Source organism: Equus asinus, chromosome 9 (assembly GCF_041296235.1).
Source record: "Equus asinus isolate D_3611 breed Donkey chromosome 9, EquAss-T2T_v2, whole genome shotgun sequence".
NCBI lineage: Eukaryota > Metazoa > Chordata > Mammalia > Perissodactyla > Equidae > Equus > Equus asinus.
The window spans coordinates 82,825,455-82,838,716 of NC_091798.1; the positions used below are offsets into that span (position 1 = coordinate 82,825,455).

General features: G+C 33.2%; 1 protein-coding gene across 1 annotated transcript in view; it reads right to left on the reverse strand.

Moving 5' to 3' along the window:
- Window positions 1-13,262, reverse strand: part of RASA1 (RAS p21 protein activator 1) — a 100,972-nt gene continuing 87,710 nt past the window's right edge. Inside the window, exons 18-25 of the mRNA XM_014857049.3 lie at window positions 12,215-12,357; window positions 10,641-10,756; window positions 9,882-9,968; window positions 7,228-7,295; window positions 5,607-5,695; window positions 4,118-4,195; window positions 2,374-2,508; window positions 1-1,100 (exon numbers count right to left, since the gene is read on the reverse strand). Of these exons, the coding sequence (XP_014712535.1) occupies window positions 1,017-1,100; window positions 2,374-2,508; window positions 4,118-4,195; window positions 5,607-5,695; window positions 7,228-7,295; window positions 9,882-9,968; window positions 10,641-10,756; window positions 12,215-12,357 (800 nt within the window). The 3' untranslated portion in view covers window positions 1-1,016. The remainder of the gene's footprint in view (window positions 1,101-2,373; window positions 2,509-4,117; window positions 4,196-5,606; window positions 5,696-7,227; window positions 7,296-9,881; window positions 9,969-10,640; window positions 10,757-12,214; window positions 12,358-13,262) is intronic.

Below are 13,262 nucleotides of genomic sequence, written 5' to 3' on the forward strand. Positions count from 1 at the left end.
TTATTCAAGATATCCCTTGGTTTTATTTTAACTTAACCCTTGTGAATACTTCACAAAAATACACATATAGAAGCAAATAAAACTATACAGTCAAACTAAATATCCAGCAGATAAACAAGTAGTCAGAAGTTCAAAGATGGATAGCTGTTAAGTGACTGGTTTGCAAAATCAACTTGGAATTAATGAATGAATACTTTCAACAAAAGCATTGTAGGGTATTTTTTAACACAAAGAAATTGGTAATCTAGAAAATGGCTGAATGGGTAACATGCATTGATCAATACAATGACCAATAATATTTATTGAATTCAAACTATTTACTGTTGTAAACATTTAACAAAAGCATTATGAGATCTAAATACAGTCTTTGACAATTCCAACAAAATAAGTGTATGTTTAAAAAATAAAGCTGATGAGCAATAGATCCATTCTATATATTTTCTTTCAACAGTTCCAGCAAGAAATAGCACACAGTATTTTAAAAAAGTATACAGCAAAGATTGTTCCTATTATAATGGCAAACTCTGGAAACTGTAAATACAAATGAAGTCATTGAACAGTCAAATGGTCATATTCCTAATCAGGAAGAAGTTACAGTAAGAACAGTCTGGAATCCAGTTATACTCAATTGTCAACAGAGAATGCTTTTTCTTGTCAGTTGATTTCATAGTTCTTTTTCCAAGAGACAGCAAAACTTTGGCAATTGGATGTATTGAAAATATATTTTCAAAGTTCAAGATACAGTCATAGCATTTTGTGTGAAAGGTGATCTGTACACCAAGGCTCAGAGGTTGGTAAAGATTGATTCCATTTGTGGAAAAAGTGCAAATATCCTGCACAGATAGCTTACAAAGCTGCTGGCAGTTATTCACCAGCAGAATCTTGAGTTCTGTTTGCATAGCTCACACATCACTGGAATGTGGAAAGGTGTGCTATTTTTTGGCAAGAGCAAAGGAGACATTATACTGATGTGAATTGCCATGTTGAATCCATGCAGAACACTTGGGCAAAGGCTGCTACCTGACATCATTGGTTTTTGTATACTGGTTTTGTTTTTGTTGAAGCAGTTCTGTTATAGCCAGAAGCTTTTTCAATACATGCTAGATAAGGAAAAACAGTATGAAAATAATTAGTTAAGTAAATGAAAGCTCAGTCAGAAATTTCAAGGATGGGAACTTGTATTTGATAAATGCCCCGTCTACTCAAAGGAATTCATAAAATAACATTACCATTCTACTCAAAGCATAAAATTATGAAAGTTCCTATTCAGCCCTTGACTGAATATCTTTGGTCATAATAGAATTTTTGTACCCTGAAGTGAATAGAAATTCACTTGTTTGGCGTTCTCAGATCTACTTATGCTAGAACAATCCAGGATGGAACATCTTGCCAGAAGACAGATTTATCATTATAAATGACACATCTTAGGCCCTATAAGATCACAAAAGCGCAATTAACTTGCAGCCAAGTGAATGCTTTAAAGAATCAGGGAAGAAATGTGACTACCTTGGGCCTAAAATTAAACCAAACAGCTCCTTTACCTTTCTTTAAAAGTCTTATTTGGGCCAAATTCTCCGATAAGAATTTTATTTTTAGTTTAATATTTAAAGCAAGTCATATAATAAACCCAGCCTCAGTGTAGCAAGAAGACATTATACATGCCTTGAGCACATTAAGTAGGCCCATGGTGCATATTTGCTTAAGTTTTCTAAAGTGATCGAAACCTTAATGAGCCAGACAATCTAAACTTGATTTTAGTATCTCCTGTTGAAAAGAACTCAGAATTGCCAAACTCAATGCTTTAATCTCTTCTACAAGGTTCCCTGCCAAATGGTTGGCCAGTGTAGTGACAGTAGTCAGGAAGAGCTTATTAAAAATGTCAAGTTCCAAGGCCACACTCCAGAATCTCTGGATCTGGAGCTTGAAATATTTTTATTAAAATTCCTGAATAATTCTCATGTGTTTGACAGCTTGCAAATCATCTGGCCACAGACTCACTGTGTCGGGGAGAGAGAGAGAAACAGAAAGAAAAAACCACATCACTACTGACTTATCATTAGCTCATCTGCCATCTTCACACATGCCACTAGAGTGTATGAGCACCACCATTTCTTAGCAAAACATTAACATTAATTTAGTCTCAACACCAAGATTTGACATTTTGCGGTATCAAAAATACATATCTTAGTCTGTGCCTGTTATCCCTGTTTGTCACAATCTTTTTGGATTATGATTCAGATTCTTAAAAATTTAATGTAACTGATAAAATAAAAATGACTATAATTCAGCTATTTATTATTTCTCAGAGTCTTATGCTGACATTCTGCTTAAGTGCTAATGAAACACTGTTAACGAAGGCTGTCGAAAACCTACCTGCTGTGCACCACGCTCATTACTGAGCGTTCGCAGTTCATCTGAATGGGCCACGCAAATCTCATGCAGTGCTGCTAAATCACGGGACAGGTCAGTTCTAGAATGCTCTGTAGTGTCGGGAAGTTCGGGCACATTCTTTAAGGGAATCAAAAAACTGCATTTAGAAATACAAATCTTTATAGTCTCTTCTGAAAATATCCTAATTAGTTATAGTAGATAGACTTTTTAACATATAATATTCTCTTAAACGTCTCTTGAAATTCTAAGGACACACTGAAATGTAATATGCAGTGCTAATTCTGATAAAACATAGATTTTGTGACCTCAGCATTCACATCAAAACCAGGTTCCATTTTCTTCCATAGCATGTGCATTCCATTGTGCAGTATTACTGCTATTCCAAATAAATGGGTTTCCTAAACTTGATAAAGAGTGTTTTTTTTTCTAGATCTGGAACATATGGCAAATAAACAATGTAAGCATTAACTGCTAATCTGGATTAAATGTAACCTAAATTTAAAATTCCTCCACTCCTTCAGACTGAATTTCATTATTAACCTACTATAGTTTGTCCAAATGGACCAGCATGTACAAGTAAGAGCCACTTTATGAAAGTGTGATGAGACTCTGTCAGGGCTGTAATTATCTGTGGACTGTGCCCAAACACCTGCTAACGTGTGGAAATGATCGGTATTCAATATGATATCTTCACATAGGTTTCATAAAGTAACGTAGTCACTGTAATAAGTTGATATACTTTATTAGCACCCAGTGATGTTATTTAGAGCATTAACATGTGCTCAGATCACCAGTAGTTTTGAATAAATCTATTCCTCTCCCTAGTGGTGCCAATACCTTCCTAAAAACTGCACATTCCTAAAAATTGGAAAAGACATAGTTTTCTATGGTATAAAGAAATATGATTCATTCTTAATTCATTAATTGCTGCAGTTATTCACTTATTCATTCCGAGAATGAAGGAGCACAGAGATGGAAGACACTACAGTATTTGCCTTCAGACAGCTCACAGTCTAGTAGAGAAGACACAGATTATAGCAACACAGAGTTCTATAGCCAGCATACACCTAGCTAAATTCACAGATGTATGCTCCCTTTCTGGTCTCTATATATATGAACCAAACTACTAATTTATTTATTTAGTTTTATATCAATTCAATATCTGAAAATCTATAACAATCAAGAAAACTTAACTTTACTAAGAAATCCAGTCTTAGAAATTATTTAAAAATTGCCTATTTTAAATTTTATAATCACTATTTTATTTATAAGGCATAGGTAATCCCACTCAACGAAGTATGTTATTCCTAGAAAAGCCATAAGAACACTCGTTCTCCAACCCATTTACTTATTTAACCTGGTCAGAACTGTAGATCATCCATCTTGTTTGACATTCCAGAAAGTAGCAGCAAAGTAAAAGTAGCTAAAGTGGCAAAAGAATGTCACAGCTGTGAGATGAACAGCTGAGAGGATAATGAAAGATGAGATAGAAACTAAAAACTGACACAAGTCCAAAAGCCACAATAGTGTATGCTTGGTGCCAACTATTTAGCATAAGAGTAAATGGTTATAATAATTTGTTTAGGAAGGTAGACAAAAATATGTAGCTTTTTCTTTTTTTTTTTAAATTCTAGATAGAAAATCTTTCTAAAGGTTGTTGCTTAAATGAGCTTACTCAGTTATACTAAATATAGTTCTCAAAGTACTTGAAAGATTATATACATACCCCAAGTTCATCTAAAAACATGATCATACGATGTTTGTTACTTTTGATGAATGGATTGACACCTTCCATATAGGGCTCCTAAAAATGTAAAAATGAAAAGTTTACTATATACATCAAGAACAAACATTATTGTCTGATCCTTAAAAAACCATACATGTAGCAAGAATTCTTACAAATCTAATTATGTCTGTCAACAGCAAAACATGTTTACAAGAATTAATCATACAATAACAGTATTTTCCTTCTAATATAAACAAGCAGCTCTACTAAGGAATTGGAGTAATTTTAATGAAAAAATAAATTCTGGATGAAAACAAATCAAAACACATAGCCTAGCAGACACAAATTGCTATATGTAATTCATTCAAAAATTATTACTGGGAAACTTATTTGCCACGCACCAAGACAAACATGAGGCCAACCCAGAGGTGAGAATCTCACAGAGAAGATAGGAAACTGAAATCCAGTGTGATGAGGACTGCAATACGAAAATACATCCCTCATAACCTGCCTCAGGATTCAGGTAAATTCAAAAGTTAAGCCATACATATAAACTGCTCTTCATATGAAAATCTTAACCCTGTTTAAAAATATGCTGTGTTGTAATACAGTAAAGGGTCAGTATTAACACAAGCTCTCTCAAAATCAGTGAGAAACTGAGTAAGATGAGATAAAGACCTAAATAGTCAATGCCAACAAAATACACGTGAAAAGTCGTTCAGTCTCTCCAAGAGGAATGAAATAACGAACTAGAAAGTAATATTACGCCTTTCAGATCAGCAAAAATTAAAAAGAATAATATTCATTGAGTTTTCGCAAGGCTGTAGGGAGCAAAAAGTCTTAGTAATTTTACTCCAAAGTTAAAGGAAATAAATGGATGAGTTTGATATTTGTTACAGCAATATTTATAACAGTGACAAACTGGAAGCCATCTAAATATCCAACAGAGGACTACTTAACATCTACATGATGGCATACTACATAGTCATTCAGAATAATAAAATAGTTATATATTTCCAGGTACGGCAAGAAGTTTGTCACATGTTGACAAAAGCAGGTGTGTGATAGTATGATCCCTACCAGGATATTAAGAGTCATCATCCTTAGGTAGTGGGATCACATACAGGTGTTTAAAAACTAGTCCAAGTTTTAATATTTACAGTGAATAGTTTATTGTGAAATAAATATTAAAATGGTTGGGGTGCATTTAAAAATACGCTCATTGATTTTCTGTATTTAAAAGTGGTAGAATTTGAGTATACTGGAAATTGAAAAAATACTTTTCCATAATACCTACAATGGTGGTTTAAAAAATTCCATTATTAAAATGTAAAATCTAAACATTTTAAAAATGTGAACATACCAACAAAAACCTAAATTCTCTTTATGAAACATCCACTGTTAAAAATTTACTTAAGCTATGTTTTACGGCTTTATCATGTCGATGTTTCATTCCTTGTGACATTTTAAAGTATCAAAATGTTTTTACCTTAGCTCCAAATTCCACAAGATTTGCTAAGTTCTGCACAGATTTAGCCACTAATATCAGAGTTCTTGCAGCAATAGGAGACGGGGAATCTGTAAGAGAATTGGGCACAGCTAATGACACCAACTCCAAAGATACTTCCAAGTAAGCCATGATAAATTTAGCACTTTAATATTCTTTACTGTTAAAAGTACTAACATTCTTCTATTCAGAACTCATAATGTTTTTTGGAAAATGTATAATTCAAAAGAACTTGAGTTAAAGGGGTAAAAATTGAATATACTTATCAGTGCTTCTAGGTTTGTGAAAAGGGTTCTATAAGACTCAGCAATTCCCAACCGGTTGATAATATTTCAAAATACCTCAAAGCTTTATCTTTATTGCTAAAAAGACTGTTACACTGCACACACTTCGAGACAATGCACAAAGATAATTTCAACCCACTCAGGTTAGCAATTTGCAATCTGAGCAACCTTCACTGACTACAAATACTTCATTTAAAGCTCAACAACAAAGATAAAGTTTGAGACCTCTGCTTTATTTTGAGAAGAAAAACAATTTAATAAACTTTTAAAATATTTTAAAGATTAGTCAGGAAACATTTCCCTATAAAATACAGATACTAGAACATAAATGAAGAGTATTTATGGCTATTAAATATAAGCGCTGAAACTTAAGATAATTATTTAACAGTAAAAATCTGTGGGTAGTCTGCCTGACTGACTGGTTTAGATTTTACTTTGTATCTTAAGCTGGTAAACTATAAATAGTATTGCCTAGTGGTTCGGAGGCCAACATTTAGATAAATAAATCTCTCCAGAAGAATTCTAAAACCTAGCCCCATAGATTTAACTGTCTTAGCAGCAATAGAAGATAATTACAGAGATGTGATGGCTATAAAGGGAAAACTTAAGTATTCCAAAATATTTATTTATACAACTTTGAGCTTCAAATTAAGAAAAAGTGGTTCAGGTTCCGCTTTAACATTCTGTTACTGATGGCTCATTATTACATTCATAGTCACAAATATCACTCTTACCTTTCTTTGAAAAAAGCCTACAACACTGGAAAGTCATTCCATAATGGACATACATGGGTGATAAGTAAAACCACATCTGGTTTATTGGAGTTTAAAATGGCCAATTAACACAACTGGTGACAAGAAATCTCTAATCTCTAAAGAGGCAATTTTCATAAGTATTCACAGAGCATTACTGCAACTGTAGCTATAATTTTAATTTGATCTTAAAATTCAACTAGCAGGGGCAGTGACAGGGTCTAGAGAGGGCTTAAAGCTCTTCTTCCCAACCTGCAAAAGCCAAGTTGCAAACTGGAAAAAGTCATCATAAAAGAGTTTGAGAACAGTAGGAATGGAAAAAAGTAACGTGTGCCTAATCATGCCATCTTAGACTTCAGGTATCAGATGGAAAGAGGGTAAGAAACAAAATGGAAAGAAAAGGTAAAGTAGCAAAAAGAAGAAAGAAGAAAAAGGTGCTTTGGAATGTTTTATGCCAAGTCTTAGAATTGGATAATAAAAAAAAAGGAAAAATGAGTAACCTTACTAAAATAGTATGAAACTTCATTCTAATTTTTTAAATTTCAAAATATATCAAAAGCTGATTACCTGAGATGATATTAAACATCCGTGGATTCAGGATGGCAGGACAGATAAGTCGAAGAAAAACAAAACCACTGAATGGGAGGGAAATTTTTCTTTAGAAAACTACTACATAAGTGTTACATTAAAATAATAAATATAAACAAAATTTTTATACTCGTAGAACCATGAACTTTAAACTAAGGTAGGGAAGCCCAAATATGGCTTCAAGAAAATAATAAGCTAAAGTATCATACTTTAAGAACATACTTATTTGCATTAAAATATATTATTCATTTCCCAAAGGTGGAATTTTAGCTTTACCTTGGCAGGATTTAAGTTATATCTGTATAGTTTACTGTCTTGTCTATTATTTATTTATTCTAAGCTAGTAGCGCCTTTTCTGCTTACTTTGAGGATGTAGTGTGCTTAGGAACACTAAGAAGTTCTGAAATTCTAGAGGACTACAGATAAAGCTTCCTACAGACGCACAGTCCCCTAAGGTCTGAGACTTCCCTGCTCTCACTTCTCTTTCTTTCTTTAAACAGAACACCCAGTAAAGGCAGTTATAAATCAATTATATTAATTTTGTTGATGACTCATATAAAAATAAGAATCCACTGTACTAGGGAAAAAGTGACTTCTTGATAAATGAAAACATATACAACAGAAAGCTGAAAGCTTTCATGGCAATAAAGAAAAAGACGCTAGGCTTTCTAAAGTTAGAAAAAGTTTTCAAATTATAAAGTGATAATAGCAAAAAACAAAAATCAGTATAAAAACACATGGCTTAACAACGTTGTCATATATGATAAATACCTGCTAATGTTACCCAGGGAACAATTATAATGTAAAACTGTGAGCTTCTATGGCAATTCCTAGTCTGCCTCCTTAAGTTACTGGTAGAGAGTATGTGTCATCATGTACATTATTCTCTAATTTCTTTTTAAGAGGAATCCATACTAATAATTGACCTCTCACTTGCTCCTTGTAAAGATGAGCATTATTCCCAAAATAGTTGATCAAATTCTTTCTAGAGATTAAACTAATCGTGCAGTCTCTGTTGTCTGCTAGAGTGGATGACCCAACTTCTCAGCGTTTACCTTCCAACATGACAGTGTGCTAACTTTTGGACTCTTAGAAAATGAATATGTTATTTCTCCAACAGCATTTATTGCAATTATAATATACAACAATTATTCAGTCTAAATTTCAATCTTTTAAATTAATTTATGAAGAATCTTGCTTGAAAACATTTAGATGCTTAAATAGACCTTTGAATCTGAAATAGAACCTGGCAATGTTCAAACATACAAGAATTTCGGTGTGCACATCTACTTTTTGAGAGTTTTGAGAGGTCTTTTTAAATTTAAGAGGGATACTAGGTACCTACACATATATTTAAAAGCTCTAGGGACAAAAATCATCAACTTGGGCATAGCTACCCAGTAAAACACTGTAGTATCAAACAATCCACATAGCAGAATTTCCTGCTGTATTTGCTTAACAATTATACTTGTTTGAAACCTACAGTTTATAGAATAGTTTTAATTTACATTACACTGATAACTGTGATAAAACATTATATGCTTGTAATTTTCTATTCCTCTCAATCACTACTAAAGCCAAGAAATACAGAATCTACAATTCTTAAATGTTTGTCATATCATTACTAACCAAGAGAGATTTTACCTTTAAAAAGAGTAGAAGCTTTTTTACAAAATTTAGGTTGGAGGCAGGATTAACATGTTTTCAAAACTAATTTTATGATATTCGTGTCTTTATTGGTTGCCTAATTTTTTTCCATGGGATATAACATGACTGGCAGTATATATCCTACATAATAAATTATTTTATTATTAACTGCCATATTCTCTGGTGTTTTTGCACTAAATTTCCAATTGTCTTGAAGGAGTTGGGGTGTGTTTAACAAAAGCCTGTAGTACTGGTAAGGATATTAGATTGGGTCCTAGAAGGTTTGCCTTTCGTTCTGCCTTAGCCACCAACTTTCTAGACAACCTTAAGCAAACTATTTAACCTCTACGGATTTGCTTCCTCCTCGGAAAAATCAGTTAAAATAATAATAATGAAGTCCCCTTATATAAGCTACAAAATTCTGTGACTTGCCAAAGCTATTCCTCCTAATTATTGCACAATGCGCACACTGAAACAGCTTCAGAACCAGAGGCTCTGCTTGGAGATTAGCCCAGAGGGACAGACTATATTAGAAACTGATTAATCAATATGTAAACGGTTCAATTATTGCTCTTCTTTCTTAGCACCAAATCAATCTCTCTTTCCCTCTTCTTCTCTTCTTGTATGTATGTATATAGCATGTAGGTGTGTATCAAGAGTACTATATCAAGTTACCTACAGATTTTATTGCTTATATAACTTTTAACTTCACTCTGTAAGATAAAAAATCCCAAATAGTAAATAGACTGTAAATGAATGTTCAGGTTTTTAGGAAATGCATAGTGCCTTCCAAACAACAAACATAGTAAGTGAAAGTTTAGGAGCCATCTGAACCCAGAAAATATTCAACAGGGCTCTGACATAAAAATAAAAGAGAAAGGTCTTGAATTAGTACTGTTAGTCTCAAATTTTCACATATTTCTACCCCCTTGACTGTCAGTACATGCTGTATACAATGATGTAACAAATGAACTGATGAGCCTTACCTAACAACTCTTGTTCTCATGGTAGTATTTGTAGGCCACTTGTGCTGAACAGATTTCTGTAAACACCCATAAATATATCTCAGTGTCCTGCCAAAATAACACAATCATCTCAATCGAGAAAGAAGGGACACTACTGATCTCAGTGCAGCCAAAAGCTTAATTCACCAAATACACAACATTTTAATGCAACTGGCCTTTTCCCCCCAAAAAGTACTTTGCTAAAAGTAATGAGAGACACATTTAGCAAGGGATAAGGAAAACTTAAATAAATTTTCATCAGCAATTCATTTAGCCAATCCTTCACATTAAACAATCTTACCATTTTGAGACTGCTTAGAGACAGATTTTGACTTAACAACTTCTATGTGAATAAGTGAGTTTACGAACTCTGGGAGCCACTAAGCAGATATTGAGTACTTATCCGGTGGACATTTTAAGGAAGACAGTCAAGTAGAGACTGGACAGATACATGTTTTATATGATCTCCTCAAATCTGGACTGTGAGCCTCTATTCATTCCCCAAGTTACTATGTAAAGCAGACACTGGCCTGTATTAAAAAACATGATTTGTTTTATTTTAACGTAACTATTTCACTATGGTTTCTTCAAATCATTCTCCTTAAACACAATTCATCTTATAAAGATTAACTTTTTCAGAATATTACATCGGACAGTGAAAAAGCTTACACGTTTTAGAAATACAGATTTTTCAAAATGCAGATATACAATTTCTTGTCAAATTAAAATTTCACCACTTACGGTGGAAGTATTTCTGAAGCCATGAATATTTTCTCCACAAGCTCTGAAAGTATGTTCAATAGGTGTGCTAAATTAGTGTTCACATCTTCATTTTTTTCTAACTTTGATGGACTTAACTAAGAGAAGGAATAAATCAATATAAATGCACCTTGGCAATGATAAATGCAAATGCAAGGTAATCAAACAGTTCTAGTTTTTAAGGTTTTCTATTTTTCATTCTGCATTAGTCTTTCTAGGGGGTGGGTGTAAATGGGAATTTTTAAGTAGTTTGCTCTATGGAACTCCTCCTAATGGGTTTGTTACCATCAATTCTCAAGTACTCAACTGAAGAGCAAGAAGTGACTATTCAACAATTTTCAGTTGCTTTGGGATTAATACCAGTACGTAAAGTTCTATTCATTTACCACACTTTACCATAGATTTTTACAGGCACACAAAATTGGATTAGACTTTATTTTAGATATAGTATTCTCAACTAGAAGACAAAAAAAATTCACAAATATACCTGGAGTATTTAAATGTGAAGAAAGATCACCATATTATTATAATAAAAGCTATGTTAATTCTATTTATTTCAGGGAAAAAACTGATATTGAAAAGCTTTTCTGAATAAGATTTATTTAATGACTAATAAAATACCAAATGCCTTAAGCAGAATCATGAACCTTTCTCAAAACTTTTCCAGCAATCCTTAAAATCTGAGCGTTCTGATCTAGAATCAGTGGAGGAGATTTATCCGGGAAGTCTCAGTTCCCCAGCCTGGATCCCACGTCCAGAGACTCTGCAGACCTGCTGCTCTGCTGGGTCCTTTACAGGTCCGTCCACTATGGGGCCACCTCAGGTTTTCAACACTAAATCATCGATTTCTACCCTTTAATTAGTAAAAATTGACAACTCGGTGCAGAATTAACATTTAACAGCTCCCCCAGTGTACATTATCAAAAGCAATTCCTTATTTTATTAATTTTGTATCAGATCTAAAAAATATATTTAGTATCTTCCTTCTGTAGTTGCTCTACCTTCCAAATAAAATGCGACAGCAGCCATATAAATGAGATTCCATTCTTTATCTTAATGGTTTATTATGAATTTATACTAAAGCCTTAATAATGAATCCTAAGAGGATGTTTTTATTTGCTTTTGAGGGGATTATCTCATATCCCTGCCCCTGCTCCCCACCAAAAACCTTCAAGGACAAACCTAGAAGTTATTATGAAATGCCACATAGAACTTACCTAGGTTATACAACAGAAGTCTCTAGCAAAAACTTCAATTTATGTTATGCACACCTTCTGAAAGTAGCATATACTTTTTATCATTAGTACAGTAGGAGAAATAAAATACCTTCATGAATTTCTGGTGCAATTTGAAGTTTTTAATCCCCAAATAAAGTACATCTTTTTTAAAAAGTCTGTTTTGCATAACATTTTTCTAAAGGTATTACAAAAGATATAACTGCTCTGACGAATAATTTTAGAAAGCTAATATATTTTCCTTAAAATGTAATTAGCTATAAAGTATTACCTATTAAAATGTGCTCTTCGCTGAAATACTTAAAAACATTCAATTCTTACCTCACAAGACTGCTTGCTTTCCATTATCTTTAAGATAGAGTCTTTCAAAGCATGATGAACAAACTGTGTAGCAGTGGCTTTCATATACTGCTCCATCAAGGTGCTTGCGAGCGTTGTGGCTCGAAATAGGGTAGTGGCTTCATCTACATAAATATTAAAAGATTATTTTTAAAGGACTGTACTAATGTGAACCAAACTGGAAATTAAATGAATTCATTTTTTCCTTAACAATTACAGCCATTTAAGTATGCTTATTTGCATGCAGCAGTGAAGTACTGATTATAATGACATCTATATTTCTGCAGACTTAACTCTTCAAAAGACTTTATTACTTCATTAGATCATCATCATGATTAGAGATTAACACTGTCATGTTCATATGAAAAAACAAAGGCTTCGAATGGTTATATGATTTAAGGCCTAAAACTAGGACCAGAATCCAGCTTTGCTCTCCGCTGAGCCCATGCTTTGAAAAATCTGAATTGATTTCCAAATAAGAATATAACATAAAATCCCAGTATAAATTATTAGCCTAAAATATGGCTAATTAATGACTGTTTAATAAAATCCTAAGAAATACAAATATTATCAGAAAAGACAATTTCAGTGTAAAATATGCACCATGACTTTATCTTTCCTGACAAATCTATATATTTTTACATTTTCTATGTTTAGGAGTAAATAGTTCTAGATTTTACAGTTTATTTGGGGAACAGAAGCAAGCCCTGTAACTAAGTCGAAGTCCTGGAAATGGGTTATTCTGATATATTTGTAAGCCCTTAAAAAGCACTATATGTGCCCAGCCATCCTGCCTGAGAACTACCTATTATAGAAGCTGGAAATAACACGCAGCTGACACCAACTTTTATGCAACGAATTAGTAATGAGAACATGCTAAGTATACAAACTATTCTTAACAATCAAGCACTGTGAGCCATTGCTCTGGACATAGAAGTCACTTTCTTATGGCTTCTAAACTAATTTGCCACGACAAAAACCTGTATCGGAAGTTCTAACCCCCCCCCCCATATTAGCCAGCATAAAAATC